The following is an 18,184-nucleotide window of genomic DNA, read 5'->3' on the forward strand; positions in this document are numbered from 1 at the left end:
CCGAGATTCCATTCCTAACAAGCTCCCATTTGGTGCTGATGAATTGGACCTGGAGTAGTGACGAGGCTTCAGAGCTCACCTGTGCACGCAGCTGAAGTGCAAGGATGTTCAGTGCAGTGATGTTTATAATAGCAGGTGATGCGAATCAACATGAGCATCCATCCGAGGGCCGATGGGTTAATGAATGGGGGTATCCTTCCAATAGTGGGAGCGTATGCAGTTAACAGTCCAAGAACTGATGGGGGTGGCATGGGGTCATAGACAGTGGAGAAAGGGAAAGGAGGGAAGGGGGTGGGAGCCGGAAGGGTCAGGGAAGGAAGGAGGTGAGCAGAAACACAGATGGGAATGACACCCAAGATGAGTGTCGAGCCCCTGACTCCCACCCCCACCTCCCACTATGCTCAGGAGCGGAAGCTGCTGGAGGAGCGTCTGTCCGAGTTCTCATCCCAGGCAGCCGAGGAGGAGGAGAAAGTCAAGAGCCTCAATAAGCTTCGACTCAAATATGAGGCCACCATTGCAGACATGGAGGGTGAGCCCTGCACCCCTCCAGTGGGGGGGCCTATGCACGCTCCAGTAGGGGTGGGGGTGGAGTGGGAGGGATAACCCTCATGTGCTGTGGGCCCTCAGTGGTCATATCTGCTAAATGGGGGCAGGAAAGAAGGCTGGGGACAGGTTGTGTGTCCTCCCTCCCAATCCAGTTCTCTTCCTCTCTCCTTGGTATCTTGGGTGACTCTCTCTAGCTGATGGTCCCACTGTTTCAGACACTTTTTTTTTTTTCCCTCTCTGTCCCTTGCTGAGGATTCAGAAGCAGAGACAGAAGGGAGGGAGCACGGAGGAGGCTGGGAAGGCCTGGAGAAGAGGACAGGGCAGAGCTAGCCGGCCAGCCGGCAGGGGCTGGGGGTGGGGGGGCGAGAGGGGAGGACGGCCTCGGGAGTCTGGTCTGGGATGGGGCCAGTGGGCTGTCCCAGGGGTGGGGAAGCTGGGAAAGATGGGGAGGGGTGGAAAGAGAGGCTGAGCTCAGCTTGACGCCCCGAAAGTGTGTGCGATGATTGGGGCGAGGGGGCTGGGGGTCTCCCTGGGGGTGTGGGTCTGGCTCCCTCATGCGTGGCCCGCCCCGCCTCCCGCCTCAGACCGCCTCCGAAAGGAGGAGAAAAGCCGCCAGGAACTGGAGAAGCTGAAGCGGCGGCTGGACGTGGAGGGCTCGGAGCTGCAGGAGCAGATGGCCGAACAGCAGCAGCGGGCGGAGGAGCTGCGCGCCCAGCTGGGCCGCAAGGAGGAGGAGCTGCAGGCCGCCTTGGCCAGGTGCGGGGTGGGCCGGCGGGGCGCGCGGCACGAGGGCGCCGCCTAGCGGCGGTGGAGGCGCCCGGCTGAGACCCGCTCACCCACAGAGCCTCAGTGTACCCTTCTGTAAGATGGACACAGCCAGAGTTCCAAGCCCGCCTGCTTAAGGGAAAACTGAAAGCAGGCCCTGCGTGTCTAGTAACTTAACAGTTTCTTGCACTGAGGCCAGAAAATGCTTTTATCTTCTTCTCCCCACCCCAATCCCCCAGCCTCTCAAAGCTGAACAACTCAGAATCCGCTGTGATTGTATAAGTGATCTGGCCGTCTTAGGAGTCATAATCATCATAATGTCAGTCATTCACAATTACTGAGCGCTTACTGTGTGCCAGATATGGCACGCACTGTTTCAGATGCTTTTCACCCTTGTGACCTTAGGCGCCATTGTATATGGATGCAGCTGGAATTCAGAGCAGCTACAATGTTGGGGAAACGTGCATTGCAGAATCGATGCGACACGGGTTGGTGGGGGAGAGTTAACGTGCACCCTCAAATCCCAGCTCCTCCCCTTTCTGGCCACATGACCTTACCCGAGTAACATCACCTCTCAAGTCTTAGTTTCTCCATCTGGAAAATGGGGGTGATTATAGAAGCTCTCCCAGGGTTAGTGTGATAGTCACTCAGTCGTGTCCGACCCTTTGTGACCGCATGGACTGTAGCCCACCAGCCTCCTCTGTCCATGGGATTTCCCAGGCAAGAATACTGGAGTGGGTTGACATTTCCTTCTCCAGGGGATCTTCCCGACCCAAGGATCGAAACCGAGTTTCCTGCATTGCAGGCAGATTCTTTAGCATCTGAGCCATCTGGGAAGCCCAGGGTTAGTGTGGGGGTTAAATAAGAAAGCGCTGAGGACATGCTTGGCACACCCTAAGGCCTCAGTTGATGCTGTGGTGTGTCTGTTCCTACTTTCCATTATTGCTGTTATTTTTTTGCCTTTTGCATTGAGGTGAAATTCGCTTAGCAAAATTAAGCATTTTAAAGCATACCACTGAGTGGTGTTTGGTAATTCACAATGCTGTGTGATCACTGCCATCACCTCAGAAAAAAATCCCATTAAAAACTCCCTCCCCAGCTGCCCCCTCCCCCCAGCCCTTGGCTCCCACCGGTGTGCTCTCTGTCCACCTAGGTTTGCTGGTTCTTGCTACTTCTCATAGGTGGAACTGTGTAACGTGTAGCCTTTGGCACTCGTATCTGTTTCCATTGCCATTCTCGTGGCAGTCCTGTGACGTGGGCAGCCATGCTGTCTCACAAACCGGGAGCCTGCAGTTCAGAGAGCTTGTCACTTGCCAGGGCAGGTGGCCAAGCAGGGGACACAAACTGTGATCAGCATATTTCCCTGAGCTGTCTAACCTGCAGCCCACACTGCTCCTCCGTTCGGCTCCTCTTTGCAAGAGCTCGATCCTGGAGGGGTCATGAGGAGGGGCTCAGGGGTCAGCCACCCACTGACCATGTGACCGGGGCAAGTACTTTCCCACTCTGTGCCCCAGTTTCCTGCGTGGGCGTGAACATCACATGGGATGATAAGGCAAAGGGCTCTCAGGCGGAGGGAGCTTAGTAAGTATCCTCATGATACCAGTGGTGCCATCCCCACTTTACAGCTAGGGAAGTTGAGGCTCTGAGTCCTAGAGGCACGTGTCCGAGGACAGAGCTGGGATTCGAATCTGGAACTGGCCGTGTCTTGTCCCTCCGCCCCCCCCAGAAATCATCCCCACTCCCTACCTGTCACCGTACGAACCCCCTTGGTCCTTGTCCACCCCCAGGGCAGAGGAAGAGGGTGGAGCCCGGGCCCAGCTACTCAAATCCCTGCGGGAGGCGCAGGCTGGGCTGGCCGAGGCCCAGGAGGACCTGGAGGCCGAGCGTGCAGCCAGGGCCAAGGCGGAGAAGCAGCGCCGGGACCTGGGCGAGGAGCTGGAGGCACTGCGGGGCGAGCTGGAGGACACGCTGGACTCCACCAACGCGCAGCAGGAGCTCCGGTGAGGCTGGGCGGCTGGCAGCTGGCACCAGTTGGACACCTGTAGAGCCGGGTTGGGAGGAGAGGAAAAGGACATGGGTCCAAACTCTCCATCTGCACAGATGTTGAGTCATTCACCAGTTGTTTTCTGGGCACTGGCTCTGGACCAAGCTGGGGACATAAATGGATCAGACTCAGGCATTGCCCTCTGGAACTCCCAGTCTAGGAGTAGGCAGATTCAGGCAAAGACAGACCCGGTCCAGAGCCAAGTGAGCTTTAATGGAGTAGGACAGGCCATCGTGGATGATCAGAGAAGACCCCTGTATCACTCTGTGGGAGGGAGTTGGAGAAGACTTCCTTGAGAAGGGGCGTTTTGAATAGGGTTTTGACAGATGCGTAGGAGCTCACTCTTAAAGCCACACTCCTCCTGCAGCATCACCACCCATACTCCTCGAGGAATATAGAATGAAGTCCCCATCCTTGGAGGGAAAGAAGAGGAGGCACAGCCAGCTGGTGGGGGCTGCCCTGAAGTCCCAGTCTTGCTCTGGTCTGAAATTCTATTCCCCGTCCCCCTTCCCCAATAAAAGGTCCAAGAGAGAGCAGGAGGTGACAGAGTTGAAGAAGGCTCTGGAGGAGGAGACTCGCATTCACGAGGTGGCAGTGCAGGAGCTGCGGCAGCGCCATGGCCAGGCCCTGGGAGAGCTGGCGGAGCAGCTGGAACAAGCCCGGAGGGTGGGTTGGGACGGGGCTGGGGTTTCTGGGGAGCCACGGGGCGGCAAAGTGGGATGCTGGGTGGGGGAGGTATTTCTGGCTGGTCCTAGGCCAGCCCCCTTCTCTCCTCAGGTATTCATGTCTCCGATCCATCTTTTTTTAAAAAATAATTGTATTTATGTATTTATTTTTGGCCATGCTGGGTCTCGCTGCTGCTCAGGCTTTTCTCTAGTTGTGGTGAGTGGGGGCTGCTGTCTAGCTGCAGTGCTCGGGCCTCTCATTGCAGTGGTTCCTCTTGTCACAGAGCAAGGCTCTAGAGCTTTCAGGCTTCAGTGGTTGTGGCTCCCAGACTCTAGAGCACAGGCTCAATAGCTGTGGCCCTGGGGCTGAGTTGCTCTGTAGGCATGTGGGATCTTTCTAGACCGGGGATCGAACCCATATCTCCTGCATTGGCAGATGGATTCTTTACCACTAAGCCACCAGAGAAGCCCCTCTGATCCATCTTTCATTCAGCGAACGTTTGCTGAATATGTGCTGTGTTCCCGGCGTGATATTGAGGGCCCCAAGTATGAACCAGACAACCAGTAGCCACTTTTATTGTGGAGCTGATGTTTTAGCAGGAGAGGCAGAGTGTAAACAATCTAAACAGATTCATAGTACATATCAGGGTTATAAGTGCTATGGGAAAATGATGAACAAAAAGGGGGGTCAGAATGCTAATATGGGGCGAGAGGGGTATTTTGTGATTTGAAATAGAGAAGGCCATGGAGAAATTCTATGAAAAGGTGACCTATGAGTAAAAAACTGAAGGAAGAGGCTTCCCAGGAGGCTCAGTGGTAAAGAATCTGCCTGCCAATGCAGGGGACATGGGTTTGATCCCTGGGCTGGGAAGATCCCACATGCCTCGGGACAACTAAGCCCTTGCACCACAACTATTGAGCCTGTGCGCTAGAGCCCAGGAGCCAAAACTACTGAAGCTCGCATGCCCTAGCGCCCATGCTCCACAGGAGAAACCACGGCAATGTGAAGCCCATACATGGCACCTAGAGAGCAGCCCCTGCTCCCCACACCCTGAGAAAGCCCCCTCGAAGACACAAAGACCCAGCACGGCCAAAAATAAAGATGGTCACATCAAAAGAAAAACCACTGAAGGAAGCGAAGGGTGATCCCATCTTGGCATCCTGGGAAACATGTCCCGGGCAGAGGGAACAGTCAGTGCAAAGGCCCTGGGGCAGGAGTGTGCCTGGGTGTTTAAGGAATGGTGAGGGGTTCCAGAGGAAATAGTGCAAAGGACATGGGGCGTGCCTGTGCCTGGCCACGTAGAGAAAGGGAGTCATAAATCGCTGCCATCTCTCTCCCACCTCAGAGCAAAGGCACATGGGAGAAGACCCGCTTGACTCTGGAGGCTGAAGTGTCTGAGCTGCGGACGGAGCTTAGCAACCTGCAGACCGCGCGGCAGGAGGGTGAGCAGCGGAGGCGGCGCCTGGAGTCCCAGCTGCAGGAGGTGCAGGGCCGCGCGGGAGACGGGGAGCGGGCCCGAGCAGAGGCTGCGGAGAAGCTGCAGCGAGCCCAGGTGAGTGGGGCACCCAGCTCAGCAGTGGTGTCTGCTGTGTGGCTTTGGGTGAGATGCCTGCCCCCTCTGGGCTTCGGTTTGGTCCACATCAACCCTGCTATCCCTGCCAACTTTTTCAGCATTATCACACATTAACAGCCAGTATCTGGTGAGTGGTTGCTATACACCAAACATCCTGTGTATTTTCATTAAAGCCTCCCAACCCTCCTCTGAAGGAAGTGCTAATATTGTTCCCATTTTACACACAGGGAAACTGAGGCCCAGGGAGGTGAAGCTGGTTGTCTAAGGTCCCTCAGAGCCAAAGCGTGAATCCAGGCATGACTAACTGGATTGCAGCTCTTAACCCTGCCACAGTGCCCACCCTTCACCTTCTTATCTTCTGGCCGTAAATAATCCATGGTCTGATTAGAAAAACCCAGGTCGAACACTTGAACCTGTAGGTAGAAAATATCATGCTGTGATTGTTAGGAGAGATGTGGGTTTTTTATTTTAATTGTATTATGTTTTTAACTAAATGACAAATACCTGTTTATTGCTGAGAACACGAGGCCAGGAGCTGCATCCAGGATCATTGTGGTGGTGATTTGGGTCCCAGGAGAACAGCTTTATTGAAATATAACTCACATACTGTATAACTCACCCATTTAAAATCAAAGCAGTCCGTCCTAAAGGAAATCAACCCTGAATATTCATTGGAAGGACTGATGCTGAAACTGAAGCTTCAATACTTTGGCCACCTGATATGAAGAACCGACTCTTAGAAAAGACCCTGAGGCTGGGAAAGACTGAGGGCAGGAGGAGAAGGGGGGCGACAGAGGATGAGACTGTTAGATAGCATCACTGATTAAATGGCCATGAGTTGGAGCAAACTCCAGGAGATAGTGAAGGACAAGGAAGCTTGGTGTGCTGCAGTCCATGAGGTTGCAAAGAGTTGGACACCACGGAGCAACGGAACAATGAGTTTTAGTATATGCATAGAGTTGTACATTTATCACCATAATCTAATTTTAGGACATTTTCATCGCCCTGGGAAGAAATCCTGTACGAGAGTTAGGGTTAAGGTCCCCCAGTCTCATCCCCTACCCCAGCAATCACTAATCTACTTTCTGTCTCTTTAGATTTCCTATTCTGGACATTTCATAGAAATGGAATCATACAATACGTATCTTGTGTCTGACTTCACATAATGTTGTTCACATAAAGCATAATGTTGTCAAGGTTCATCCATGTTGTAGCGTCTCTCTGTACTTCATTATTTTTATGGCTGGATAATATTCCATTGTCTAGCGAGACCACATTTTGTTTATCCAGTCATCCATGGATGGACGTTTGGGTTGTTTCTACCTTTTGGCAGCGGTGAATACTGCTTCTGTGAACCCCCCTGTACAGGTTTTTGCATGGACTTGTTCTCATTTCTCCTGGGTACAGACCCAGGAGCGGAATGCCGGGCCCTGTGGAAACTCTGGTTTGACATCCTTGGTGGCTCAGATGGTAAAGAGTCTGCCTGCAGTGCAGGGGACCAGGGTTCGATCCCTGGGTCGGGAAGATCCCCTGGAGAAGGGAATGGCAACCCACTCCAGTATTCTTGCCTGGAGAATCCCATGGACAGAGGAGCCTGATGGGCTATGGTGCATGGGGTCACAAAGAGGCAGACACGACTGAACGACTAGCACTTTCACTTTCACATGGAAACTCTGCATTTAACCATTTTAAGGAGTTGCTAGACTGATTATTGCGGCATCTGCACCCTTTTACATCCCCACCAGCAGTGGGTAGTGGGGATCGGAGGCAGGGAAGCAGGGGGCTTGGCTGGCAGGAAGCTGCCATTATAAGACGCCCCTTCCGCACAGGCTGAACTCGAGAATGTGTCCGGAGCCCTGAGCGAGGCCGAGTCCAGAGCCATCAGGCTGAGCAAGGAGCTGACAAGCATGGAGGCCCAGCTCCACGATGCCCAGGTGACCCCAGCCCCCATCTCACCACCCGCTCCCCAACCCAGACCCCCACCCCCACCCTCCTGCCCACACTAAACATCATCCTCCCGTCCACCTTCAGGAGCTGCTGCAGGAGGAGACCAGGGCGAAGCTGGCCCTGGGGTCCCGGGCACGAGCCCTGGAGGTGGAGGCAGCCGGGCTGCGGGAGCAGTTGGACGAGGAAGCGACCGCCAGGGAGCGGGCGGGCCGCGAGCTGCAGGCCGCCCAGGCCCAGGTGAACAGCCCTGCAGGGAGATCCCCCACCCGGCTCCTCCTGGGGTCCCGGGCTCACAGGGTGACCCCGCGGGCCGGCGTGTCGCAGGCCAGACCGCTGCAAGCCAGGCTCCCCTCTTCTCTGTCCCCACAGCCCCAGCCCTGCGCAAACTTCATCCTGTCACCTGCATCCTCCTCCCAGCCTCCCTTCAAACCTCCCTGCCTCTAATCTCTGCCCTTCCAACTCATCCTTCACATGGTCCTTCTAAAGCCCGAGCGGATGCAACCTTTTCCTTGGTCACACACCTCCCAGGGCTCCCCAGCTACCCGCCCTGGAAAAAAACCCATGCCTCTCACCAGGTTGTCAGAGACCCTGCATTCTCTGGGCCTTCTTTCATCGTTAGCTGTATTCATCTCTCATCTCTCTTTCCTCACTTCATGTGGCAAAACGCTTTTCATTTTTTAGGACTTAGCAACCACCTCTCCTGTTCTAAGAAATTACTCACTACCCCTCTCTGAGCTCCCATAACCCTTCTTTCTCCTTTGTCCCCACTCCGGTCACCCTGACTGGCTAGAACTGTCATTGCCCATGAGTCCCCCCGCCAGACTGAAAGCTCCTTGAAGGTACAACCCCATCAGAGTTAGATCTGGGTCCCCAGCCTAAGCCAACATAGTGCCTGATGTATGGGATGCCTTGAGAAATGCCTGTTGAACGAATGAGTGATGAATGTATGCCTGTGAATATCCTTCTTTAACTGGAAAACTCCTATGCATACTTCAAGATCCATCACAAATGCTCCCTCCTCCAGGGAGTCTCTTGAATGTTATGGATAGATTTTTGAACCCGTCTGGTGGACACCTGTGGCTTCCCTATTTCTACCTTAGCCTCTATCACCCTGGTTGTGACACTCAGTCTCCCCCATCAGACTGGGGGTTCCCCAGGACAGAACCCAGGTCTGATTCATCTTCTGGGTCCTGTGGGAACCATTTTAATATCCTAGAGGAACTGGGGCTCCAAGAACTCACAACCTCATCCCTACTCTTCAGGCCGAAGTGCCCAACAGAGTGAATCATTTCCCTCTCTGGGCCTCAGTCTCTTCATCTGGGAAATGGGGCCCTACCAACTCACACCTGGGTCGCAGACACGGGTGCCACCCTCCCTCTCTCTCCTCCACCCCCAACCCCAGCTCTCAGAGTGGCGGCGGCGCCAGGAAGAGGAGGCAGGGGCCCTGGAGGCAGGGGAGGAGGCTCGGCGCCGGGCGGCCCGAGAGGCTGAGGCCCTGAACCAGCGCCTGGCAGAAAAGGCGGAAGTGGTGGAGCGGCTGGAGCGGGGCCGCCGGCGGCTGCAGCAGGAGCTGGACGATGCCACGGTGGACCTGGAGCAGCAGCGACAGCTCGTGAGCGCGCTGGAGAAGAAGCAGCGCAAGTTTGACCAGGTGAGGCACCTTGGGTTAGCCACCTGGGGAACTGGGATGCTCACCCCCGCTGCCCGTCACGGTCATTGTGAGCCATCAGTAACAGGTGATGTCACAGTTCAGCTGTGAATCTGCAAGGACCTTCGGGCAAGATGCCTCTTCCCTCTGAGCCCCTGTAGAATAGAACGCCCATCAGTCCTGGCTTATGTCTCCTGCCCCCAAATAATTACTGCTGGCACCCACTGTTACTCCCAAAAGTGTCCTGCAGATACACCAGAGGGTATACTTAGGAAGGTGAAATGAAATAACACATCTTGCTTCTGCTGCTGACTCACCGTGGGCCTCAGGCAAACTGCTTGTCCCATTTCAGCCTCAGTTTGCCCATCTAGAAAATGGGGATAAGGGAATTCCCTGGCAGTCTGGTGATTAGGACTCTGTGCTACTGTTGTTGTTGTTCAGCCACTAAGTCGTGTCTGACTCTTTGTGACCCCATGAACCGCATTGCTCCAGTTTGATCCCTGGTTGGGGAACTAAGATCCCACAAGCTATACAGTACAGCCCCCAAAAAAAAGAAGAAAGGAAAAATTGGAAGTGGGGATAATACTGAGCATCTGACAATGTAAGAATGGAATAAAATTCTCAGACCCCCAGAGCATTAAGATCAGGCAACCCTGAGGTTCACATCCCAACTGGGGCCCTTTCTGGCTGTGTGGCTTGGGCAAATTGCACAATCTCTCTGCCTCATTTTCTTCCTCTGGAAAATGGGAGAGTCCTTATTTTTGCCTTCATTTTTGAAAGCTGTTTTCACTGGCTGTTGAATTCCAGGTTTTATTCTTTCCACACTGGGAAGAGATCATTCCATGTTCTGGGGCCTCTTTCAGATTAAAAGTTAGCAATCATATAAATCATGGTTTCCCTGTGATGTGGTTTTCTAGCTGGTTCAGACTTTTTTCTCTTTATCTTTGCTTTTTAGCAGTTTGACTATGATATGCAGCTGTGGGGTTTTGTATTTATTCTACTTCAGTTTGCCAAGCTTCCAACAGGTTTGGATTAGTGTTCTTGATCAGACGTGGAAATCTTCAGCCATTATTTTTTCAAACATTTTTCTGCCCCATTCTCTTCCCTCTTCTTCTCAAACTCCAAATACATATATGTCCATTTGTTTAATACTATTCCATAGATCATTGAAAAAACTTTTAAAAGAATTAATTTGTGTTTTATATATATATATACACACATATAAGGTTAAGCAGGAGGTGGCAAGTGTAAACATTGACATCATAGCAATCAGTGAACTAAGATGGACTAGAATGGCTGAATTTAATTCAGATGACCGTTACATATACTACCATGGGCAAGAATCCCTTAGAAGAAATGGAGTAGCCCTCATAGTCAACAAAAGAGTCTGAAATGCAATATTTGGATGCAGTCTTAAAAACAACTGAATGATCTCAGTTCATTTCCAAGGCAAACCACTCAACATCATAGTAATCCAAGTCTATGCCCCAACCACTGGATGCCGAAGAAGCTGAAGTTGACCAGTTCTATGAAAACCTATAAGGCCTTTTAGGACTAACCGCAACAACAACAACAAAAAAGATGTCCTTTTCATCATAGGGGATTGGAATGCAAAAGTAGGAAGTTAAGAGATACATGGAGTAACAGGCAGGTTTGGCCTTGGAGTACAAAATGAAGCAGGGCAAAGGCTAACAGAGTTTTGCCAAGAGAACAAACTGGTCATAGCAAACACCCTCTTCCAACAACACAAGAGCTGACTCATCGGAAAAGACCCAGATGCTGAGAAAGATTGAGGGCAGGAGGAGAAGGGAATGACAGAGGATGAGGTGGTTGGATCCCATCACCAACTCAATGGATATGAGTTTGAGCAAACTCCAGGAGATGGTGAAGGACAGGGAAGCCTGGCATGCTGCCGTCCATGGGGTCACAAAGAGTTCGACACGACTTAGCCACTGAATAGCAACAAATATACATATAAATATATATATATTTGCATGTCCTGTAAGTTTTATTGTTTATCAATTGCTATGTCATAAAAAAACAGTGAAGGTTTGAAGTACGTTTTAAATTTTTATGTATTTTTTTTCCTACTATGACTACAAGAGGAAGAAAGAAAACCCTTTCTTCTCTTGGGTATATAAAGCGAGGGGCTGATCAGTTTGATCCATTTAAAGTTTTGCCTTTTTTTGGCTCAAAATTTCCTTTCATTTAATTTTTTTAAAACTTGAAGTTGAAGTATAGTTTATTTATACTGTTGCATGAGTTTCAGTTGTACAGCAGAGTGATTCATATATTTATATACGATACATATATTCCTTTTCAGATTCTTTTACTTATGAGTTACTAGAAAATATTGAGTTTCCTGTGATTTACAGCAGGTCCTTGTTAATTATCTGTTTTATATATCATAGTGTATATCTGTTAGTCCCAGATTCCAAATCTATCCATCCCTCCTTTCCCCTTTGGTAACCACAAGTTTGTTAGTTTGTTTTCTATATCTGTGAGTTTGTTCCTGTTTCATAAATAAATTAATTTAATTGCATCATTTTTTAGAGATTCCACCTAGAAGTGATATCACATGATACTTGTCTTTGTCTGGTTTACTTCGCTTACTATGATAATCTCTGGGTCCATCCATGTTGTTCTAAATGCCATTATTTCATTCTTTTACCTGGCTGAGTAATATTCCATTGTATATATAGACCACATCTTCTTTATCCATTCCTTCATCCATGGATATTTAGGTCGCTTCCATGTCTTGGCTATTGTAAATAGTGCTGCAATGAACACCAGGGTGTATGTATCTTTTAAAATTAAAGTTTTCTCCAGCTCTATGCCCAGGAGTGGGATTGCTGCATCATATGGTAACTCCAGGGCTTCCCAGGTGGCACAAATGCTAAAAAACCTGTCTGCCAAAGCAGGAGACGCTGAAGACTCAGGTTCCATCCCAGAGCCAGGAAGATCCCCTGGAGGAGGGCATGGCAACCCACTCCAGTATTCTTGCCTGGAGAATCCCGTGGACAGAGGAGCCTGGTGGGCTACAGTCCATGGGGTCACAAAGAGTCCAACAGGGCTGAAGGGACTCAGCACTCTGGCACATGGTAACTCTGGTTTTAGTTTTTTAAGGAACCTCCTCACTATTCTGCAGAGTGGCTGCACCAATTTACATTCCCATCAACAGAGTGATCCATTGAAGAGCGAGCTGGTCCCGGACCCAGTGGCAACTTTAATCCCTCTATCTCCCTCTTGTGTCTCTGCCTCTGTCTGTCTGTCTGTCTCTCTGTCCTTGGCCCCTCTCTCTTCCCCGTCCCCTTGTACATTCCTTTCAGCTAACCTGTCTCCCCCACCCCATCTCCCTCACCCCGGAAGCTCCTGGCGGAGGAGAAGGCAGCAGTCCTGAGGGCGGTGGAGGAGCGGGAGCGGGCGGAGGCCGAGGGCCGCGAGCGCGAGGCCCGGACGCTGTCGCTGACCCGGGCCCTGGAGGAGGAGCAGGAGGCGCGCGAAGAGCTCGAGCGGCAGAACCGTGCGTTGCGGGCTGAGCTGGAGGCGTTGCTGAGTAGCAAGGACGACGTCGGCAAGAGCGTGAGTGGCCCCGGGTCCCCGGGACACACACACACGCACACACGTGGGCAACCACGCTCCCCCACCCTAGCCCACCCCGTGACGCTGGGGCACATAAGCACACGTGTGTGCTCTCCCACCCGGAGGGTGAAGGGAACCGGCGTCGGAGAGTCCCCGTGTTGGCGCCCCAGACACACGTGTTCACGCACACACCCGGAAAGTGAGGAAAGCCAGGTATCAACAGGCAACAGTTCATGGGCCCAGCACACAGGGAGAATCTTCCAGCAAACATACACGTGCACGCGCTGAGCATGAGAGCATCTTAGAAAACATCCATGTGCAGGTGTGTGTTCACAAAATGTGCGCGGACTCTCCCCTTAAACACACTTGCTCACGTGCACACAGCGAGCAGGAGAACCGCCCATACCGTGTGTAGGTGACTGCGGTCAAGAAGGAGCTAGGATGGACATGTCACCTCGCTGCCTCCCCCTGGTCTATCAAAGCTCCCCTCCCCTCTAGCTTAGCAGAGGGCTCCGGGCCTGGCCTCCCGCCTCCTCGGTGGTCCAGGGGCGCAGGGCTCACTCTCGTTCTGCCCACCCGCCTCCCAGGTGCATGAGCTGGAGCGAGCCCGCCGCGTGGCTGAACAGGCGGCCAACGACCTGCGAACACAGGTGACGGAGCTGGAAGACGAGCTGACGGCGGCCGAGGATGCCAAGCTGCGCCTGGAGGTGACCGTGCAGGCCCTGAAGGCGCAGCACGAGCGGGACCTGCAGGGCCGCGATGAGGCAGGCGAGGAGAGGCGGCGGCAGCTGGCCAAGCAGGTACAGGCAGGGCGCCGCGCAGCTCGGCGTGCCCGGAAGTCTCACCCACGTGCCTGCGACTCTGGGTTTCTACCCAAGTCCCGCCTACTAGCCAGCCACCCTGCTGTTCCCCAACCCGCTCACCCACCATGACCCGTGACCCACACGCACATCCTGTTGATCCATTCAGACACCCTCCATCCACTAACCGGTCCACCCAACCACCATCCCATCTACTGAGCCAACCCCCCAGCTGCCCATACACACCCAACACTTCTACACAACCAACTCTGCATCTGACTTCTCCATCCACCCAATACCCGTTCCAATCAACCTCCTCTCTCCAATCCAACCGCCCCAGTATCTACCCACCTCCTCCACACCCCCAACCAACACATATACCCATTTTTTACCTGCTCATTGACCAGCTTGTCTTCACTCCACTTCTTCTGTGACCTTTTTCCTTCTGTGACCTTACTCCTCCCTTTTTCATTTATTTCTTCACCTGCTTCCTCATTCACTCCGTACTTCTCTCTCTGCACATTCATTCATTCATTCTTCATTCAGTGGAGGAATTTCCTGTGGTCTGTGGTGGGCAAGGCTTTTCACTCCGTGATGTGTACTGAGCGTGGGAGGGGCAGGTTAGCCCTGAGTATCAGAAAGAGCCTTGTGGGGCCATGTGGGCAGCAGACTGGAGCAGGGGAGACTGGAGTTGGGAAGCCCAGAGCAAGTGATGAAGAGATGATCCAAGGCCAGGATGGGGGCAGTATCTGAGCGCTTCTTTTTAAATCTCCCTTGGCCCCACTGATCCAGCCATGGGTTCATGCACGATTTTGTCCTGAGGGCACCAGGAAGCCGGCCACAGGAGGGCCATGAGCAGTGTCAGCTGTGATTGTAGAAGGACCCTTCTAGAGCCTTCAGGAATGGACTGGAGGGGAGTGGTGGGAGCAAAGAGGAGGCTGGGGCAAGCGGGAGGGATAAGGCCTGAGCTAGGGCTGTGAAGTTGGAGAGGATGCTTGAGTTTGAGGTGGGGAGAGGCAAGGGGCAGGAGGAGTGGGGCTGGAGACCTGGGCAGGGGCTGGAGGGTAGACATCTATGCCACTGGCCTGTAGGGGGAGCCTGGGCCTCCTGTCCTCTGAACCCGCCCCTCCCGGCCTCCCCTCTCCCAGTTGAGGGATGCAGAGGTGGAGCGCGATGAGGAACGCAAGCAGCGGGCTCTGGCCGTAGCCGCCCGCAAGAAGCTGGAGGCCGAGCTAGAGGAGCTGAAGGCTCAGACCACGGCCGCCGGGCAGGGCAAGGAGGAGGCGGTGAAGCAGCTTCGCAAGATGCAGGTAAGGGGTGGGGCTGAAGCCGCGCAAAGGGGAGGCCCCGCCCTCGCTCCAGCTCCAAACCCAGCTCGCACCCCGCCCTCTCCATCCCAGGAGCAGCACCCACGTTAGGCAACAGCTCTAGAAACATCCATGCCTCAAAGGCTCATTTGGTTCTTTTTATATTTTTTAGTTCCTTTACTTAAATTGCTTAATGTTTGGGACTTCCTTGCGGTCCAGTGATTAAAGCTCTGCGCTTCCACTGTAGGAGGCACAGGATTGATCCCTGGTCAGGGAACTAAGACCTTACATGCTGCTGGATGGGGACATAAATAAATAGTAGTCAGGTAGCAAAGTGGCCAAAAGTGTAAACGCCAGGATCAGGCAGCCTGGGTTCAGGTCGTGACTCTGCCACTCACCACCCTGAGTGCATTGCTGAACCTTTCTGCGCCTCAGTTTCTCCATCTGTAAACTGGGTAGGAAAATAGTCCCCACCAAGTGGAGTTGTGAGAATTAAGGGTGTCAGTATTTGTACAGAATAGAGACTGGCCCTAGGTAAGTGATCGGTGTTTTCCATCACTTTTTTGTGGCCGAGCTGCTTGACTTGAGGATTTTAGTTCCCCCACCAAGGATCGAACCCACGCTCCCTGCAGTGGAAGCTCGGGAGTCTTAACTGCTGAACCGCCCTGGAAGTCCCTCCCAACTCTATTGCTACTCCAGACTCCACATAATTATCCCCACTTTACGCTTGCTTTAATTTTGATGTGCTTCTTTTTTTAAAGAGGTGAGGCCCAGAGATGGGGGTGGGGGTGGGGGTACCAGCCCATGGTCACACAGCCAGCGGCTGGGAGCGGGCTGCAGAAGCCCAAGTCCTCAGGGCTCTGCTAGCTCACAGGGATCCCCCACGGGGCTGACTGCGAGGGTAGCGGGGCTGGGAGGGATTCCCTGTGAGGCAGGACCTGGCTGGGCCCGCTCACTCGCTCCGTTCCGCTCAGGCCCAGATGAAGGAGCTGTGGCGAGAGGTGGAGGAGACGCGCAGTTCACGAGAGGAGATCTTTGCCCAGAACCGGGAGAGTGAGAAGCGCCTCAAGGGACTAGAGGCGGAAGTGCTGCGGCTGCAGGAGGTGATGCGAGGGTAGAGGCGATGCCAGGGTGGGCGGGGCTCAGGAGGGTGCAGACTGGCACAGGTGGGCGGGGCTTAGGAGGGTGCGGTCGCGGTGGGCGGGGCCAGGATGCTCCAGAGCCCCGCTAGGGTCCTGAGCCAGAAAGCCTCAAGGTCGGTGTGGGGATGGGCTAGAGCGGAGAGAATGGAGGCAGGGAGGCTGGAGAGGGACGATGAAGGCTGAGCCGGGACGCAGAAGAGGGAGCAGTCAGAGTGAAGGGGCAGGATGGACAGGGCTGTGGGTGGTAAGAGGGCAGAGGAGGGGAGGAGAGGGGGTCTGGCCCAATGACTGAGGGAAACTGGAGGAGGAACTGGTCTGAAAAGAGGTGCAGGGCTCAGTGAGGAGGGCATGAGGGTGAGGGACCCTGGCGGGCGGGTGGCAAGAAGTGGACACGGATCAGGGGCTGCGGAGATGGATATAGGAGACATCTGCTTATAGACTGAAGCTCATTGCAAGGTTATCCAGGGGTAGCATGTTCAAGTGCAGTGAAAAAAACATCAAGAGACTTGAGGCGTGAGGGGTAGGGAGGCCAGTGCTCAGCCAGCCTCCCATCACCACAGCTGACCACCTGCCTACTTTGCTCGTTGCAGGAACTGGCCGCCTCTGACCGTGCCCGGCGGCAGGCCCAGCAGGAGAGGGATGAGATGGCAGATGAGGTGGCCAACGGCAGCCTAAGCAAGTGAGTGGCCCATGGTAATGTGGGGCAGAGCGCCCTCTTCTGGCCATCCTGCCCTCCCACCTCCCCCGACCTTGCCCTGCCTGTTCTCCCTAGGGCTGCCATTCTGGATGAGAAACGTCAGCTGGAGGGGCGCCTGGGGCAAATGGAAGAGGAGCTGGAGGAGGAGCAGAGCAATGCAGAGCTGCTCAATGACCGCTACCGAAAGCTGCTCCTGCAGGTAAGCACAGCTGGGTCACCCCCTGCCAGCCTGAGTCCCCACTGACCTGGGACCATAACATCTTCAGTCCTCTTTTTCAATCCACATAGGAAAAGGGAATATTTGAGTTGGGTTTTGAAGGTTGAATAGGAGTTCTCTAGGTGGGGGAGGAATAGATGCATTCATTCTGTTGTATTTCTGAGGCTTCTTGAAGGCTGGATCCAGGGAGCATGATGCTGGTAATACAGGATTCATTCCAAGGCCTCTTCTCCTGGCTTATAAGTGGTGATTTATAGGTGGCCATCATCTCATCCTGCAATTACTGGGCTCGACTTTCTGTGCATGTGGGGGGAGCGAGAGAGAGCAAGCTATCTGATATCTCCTTATAAGGGCACTAATGCCATCATGGGGGCCCCATCCTCTTATCCTCATCTAGTCCTAATTACCTCCCAAAGGCCCCATTTCCAGATACACACTGGGGGTTAGGACTTCATATGAATTTGTGGGGCAACAAACATTCAGTCCATAATACACCAGTTCCCCAGGAAGCTAGCCTGGTGATCTCAAAAACATTTAGAAGTCAACCTGGAAAGGGTCCCAACTGGCCCCAAATGGAGCAGCTTGAGCTTCAACCAGGGTTATAATTACAAGTGATTTAAATCCATCAAATCTGTTTAAACTCTCAAGTACACAATGACATTTTTAAAAAATACTAATTAGTCACTGTATTAGCTGCCTGAGGTTGCTGCAACCAACTGCAACAAACTGGGTGGCTTAAAAAGACAGTAACTTATCCTCTCACAGTTCTGGAGGTCAAAGGTCCAAAATCAAGGTGTCATCAGGTTTGTTCTTTCTGAGGGAGCATCTCTTCCAGGCCTCTCTCCTGGTTGCTTGTCAGCAACCCTTGTCGCATAGATCCATCAGCCCCGTCCCTGCCTCTGCCTCACATGGCCTTCCCTGTGTCTTCTTTGTGTGTCTGTGCCTCCTTTCCTCCTTGCAAAGACACCAGGCATATTGGATTTAGTGCGAGGCTGTTCAGTTGCCAAGTCACGTCTGACTCTGCGACACCATGGACTTGAGCCCACCAGCCTCCTCTGTCCATGGGATTCTCTGGGCAAGAACACTGGAGTGGGTTGCCATTTCCACCTCCAGGGGATCTTCCCGATCCAGGGTCTAAACCTGCATCTCCTGCATTGGCAAGTGGGTTCTTTACCACTGAGCAACTAGGGAAGCCCATTGGATTCAGGGCCCACCCCAATCCAGTGTGGGCATCCCAGGTGGCTCAGTGG

The 18,184-nt window shown here is 53.3% G+C and overlaps 1 protein-coding gene across 2 annotated transcripts in view; it reads left to right on the forward strand.

Annotated features, from left to right (window-relative positions):
* MYH14 (myosin heavy chain 14) overlaps positions 1–18,184 on the forward strand; it is an 87,947-nt gene that overhangs the window by 63,313 nt on the left and 6,450 nt on the right. For both annotated transcript variants that reach the window (XM_061139883.1, XM_061139884.1), the window contains 14 exons: positions 406–529; positions 1,131–1,302; positions 3,099–3,311; positions 3,877–4,021; positions 5,367–5,573; positions 7,424–7,528; positions 7,626–7,778; positions 8,944–9,192; positions 12,559–12,771; positions 13,359–13,571; positions 14,720–14,881; positions 15,853–15,981; positions 16,611–16,699; positions 16,793–16,916. In XM_061139883.1, the coding sequence (XP_060995866.1) occupies positions 406–529; positions 1,131–1,302; positions 3,099–3,311; positions 3,877–4,021; positions 5,367–5,573; positions 7,424–7,528; positions 7,626–7,778; positions 8,944–9,192; positions 12,559–12,771; positions 13,359–13,571; positions 14,720–14,881; positions 15,853–15,981; positions 16,611–16,699; positions 16,793–16,916 (2,298 nt within the window). The remainder of the gene's footprint in view (positions 1–405; positions 530–1,130; positions 1,303–3,098; positions 3,312–3,876; positions 4,022–5,366; positions 5,574–7,423; positions 7,529–7,625; positions 7,779–8,943; positions 9,193–12,558; positions 12,772–13,358; positions 13,572–14,719; positions 14,882–15,852; positions 15,982–16,610; positions 16,700–16,792; positions 16,917–18,184) is intronic.

The sequence above is a fragment of the Dama dama genome, chromosome 4 (genome assembly GCF_033118175.1).
Source record: "Dama dama isolate Ldn47 chromosome 4, ASM3311817v1, whole genome shotgun sequence".
Classification (NCBI taxonomy): domain Eukaryota; kingdom Metazoa; phylum Chordata; class Mammalia; order Artiodactyla; family Cervidae; genus Dama; species Dama dama.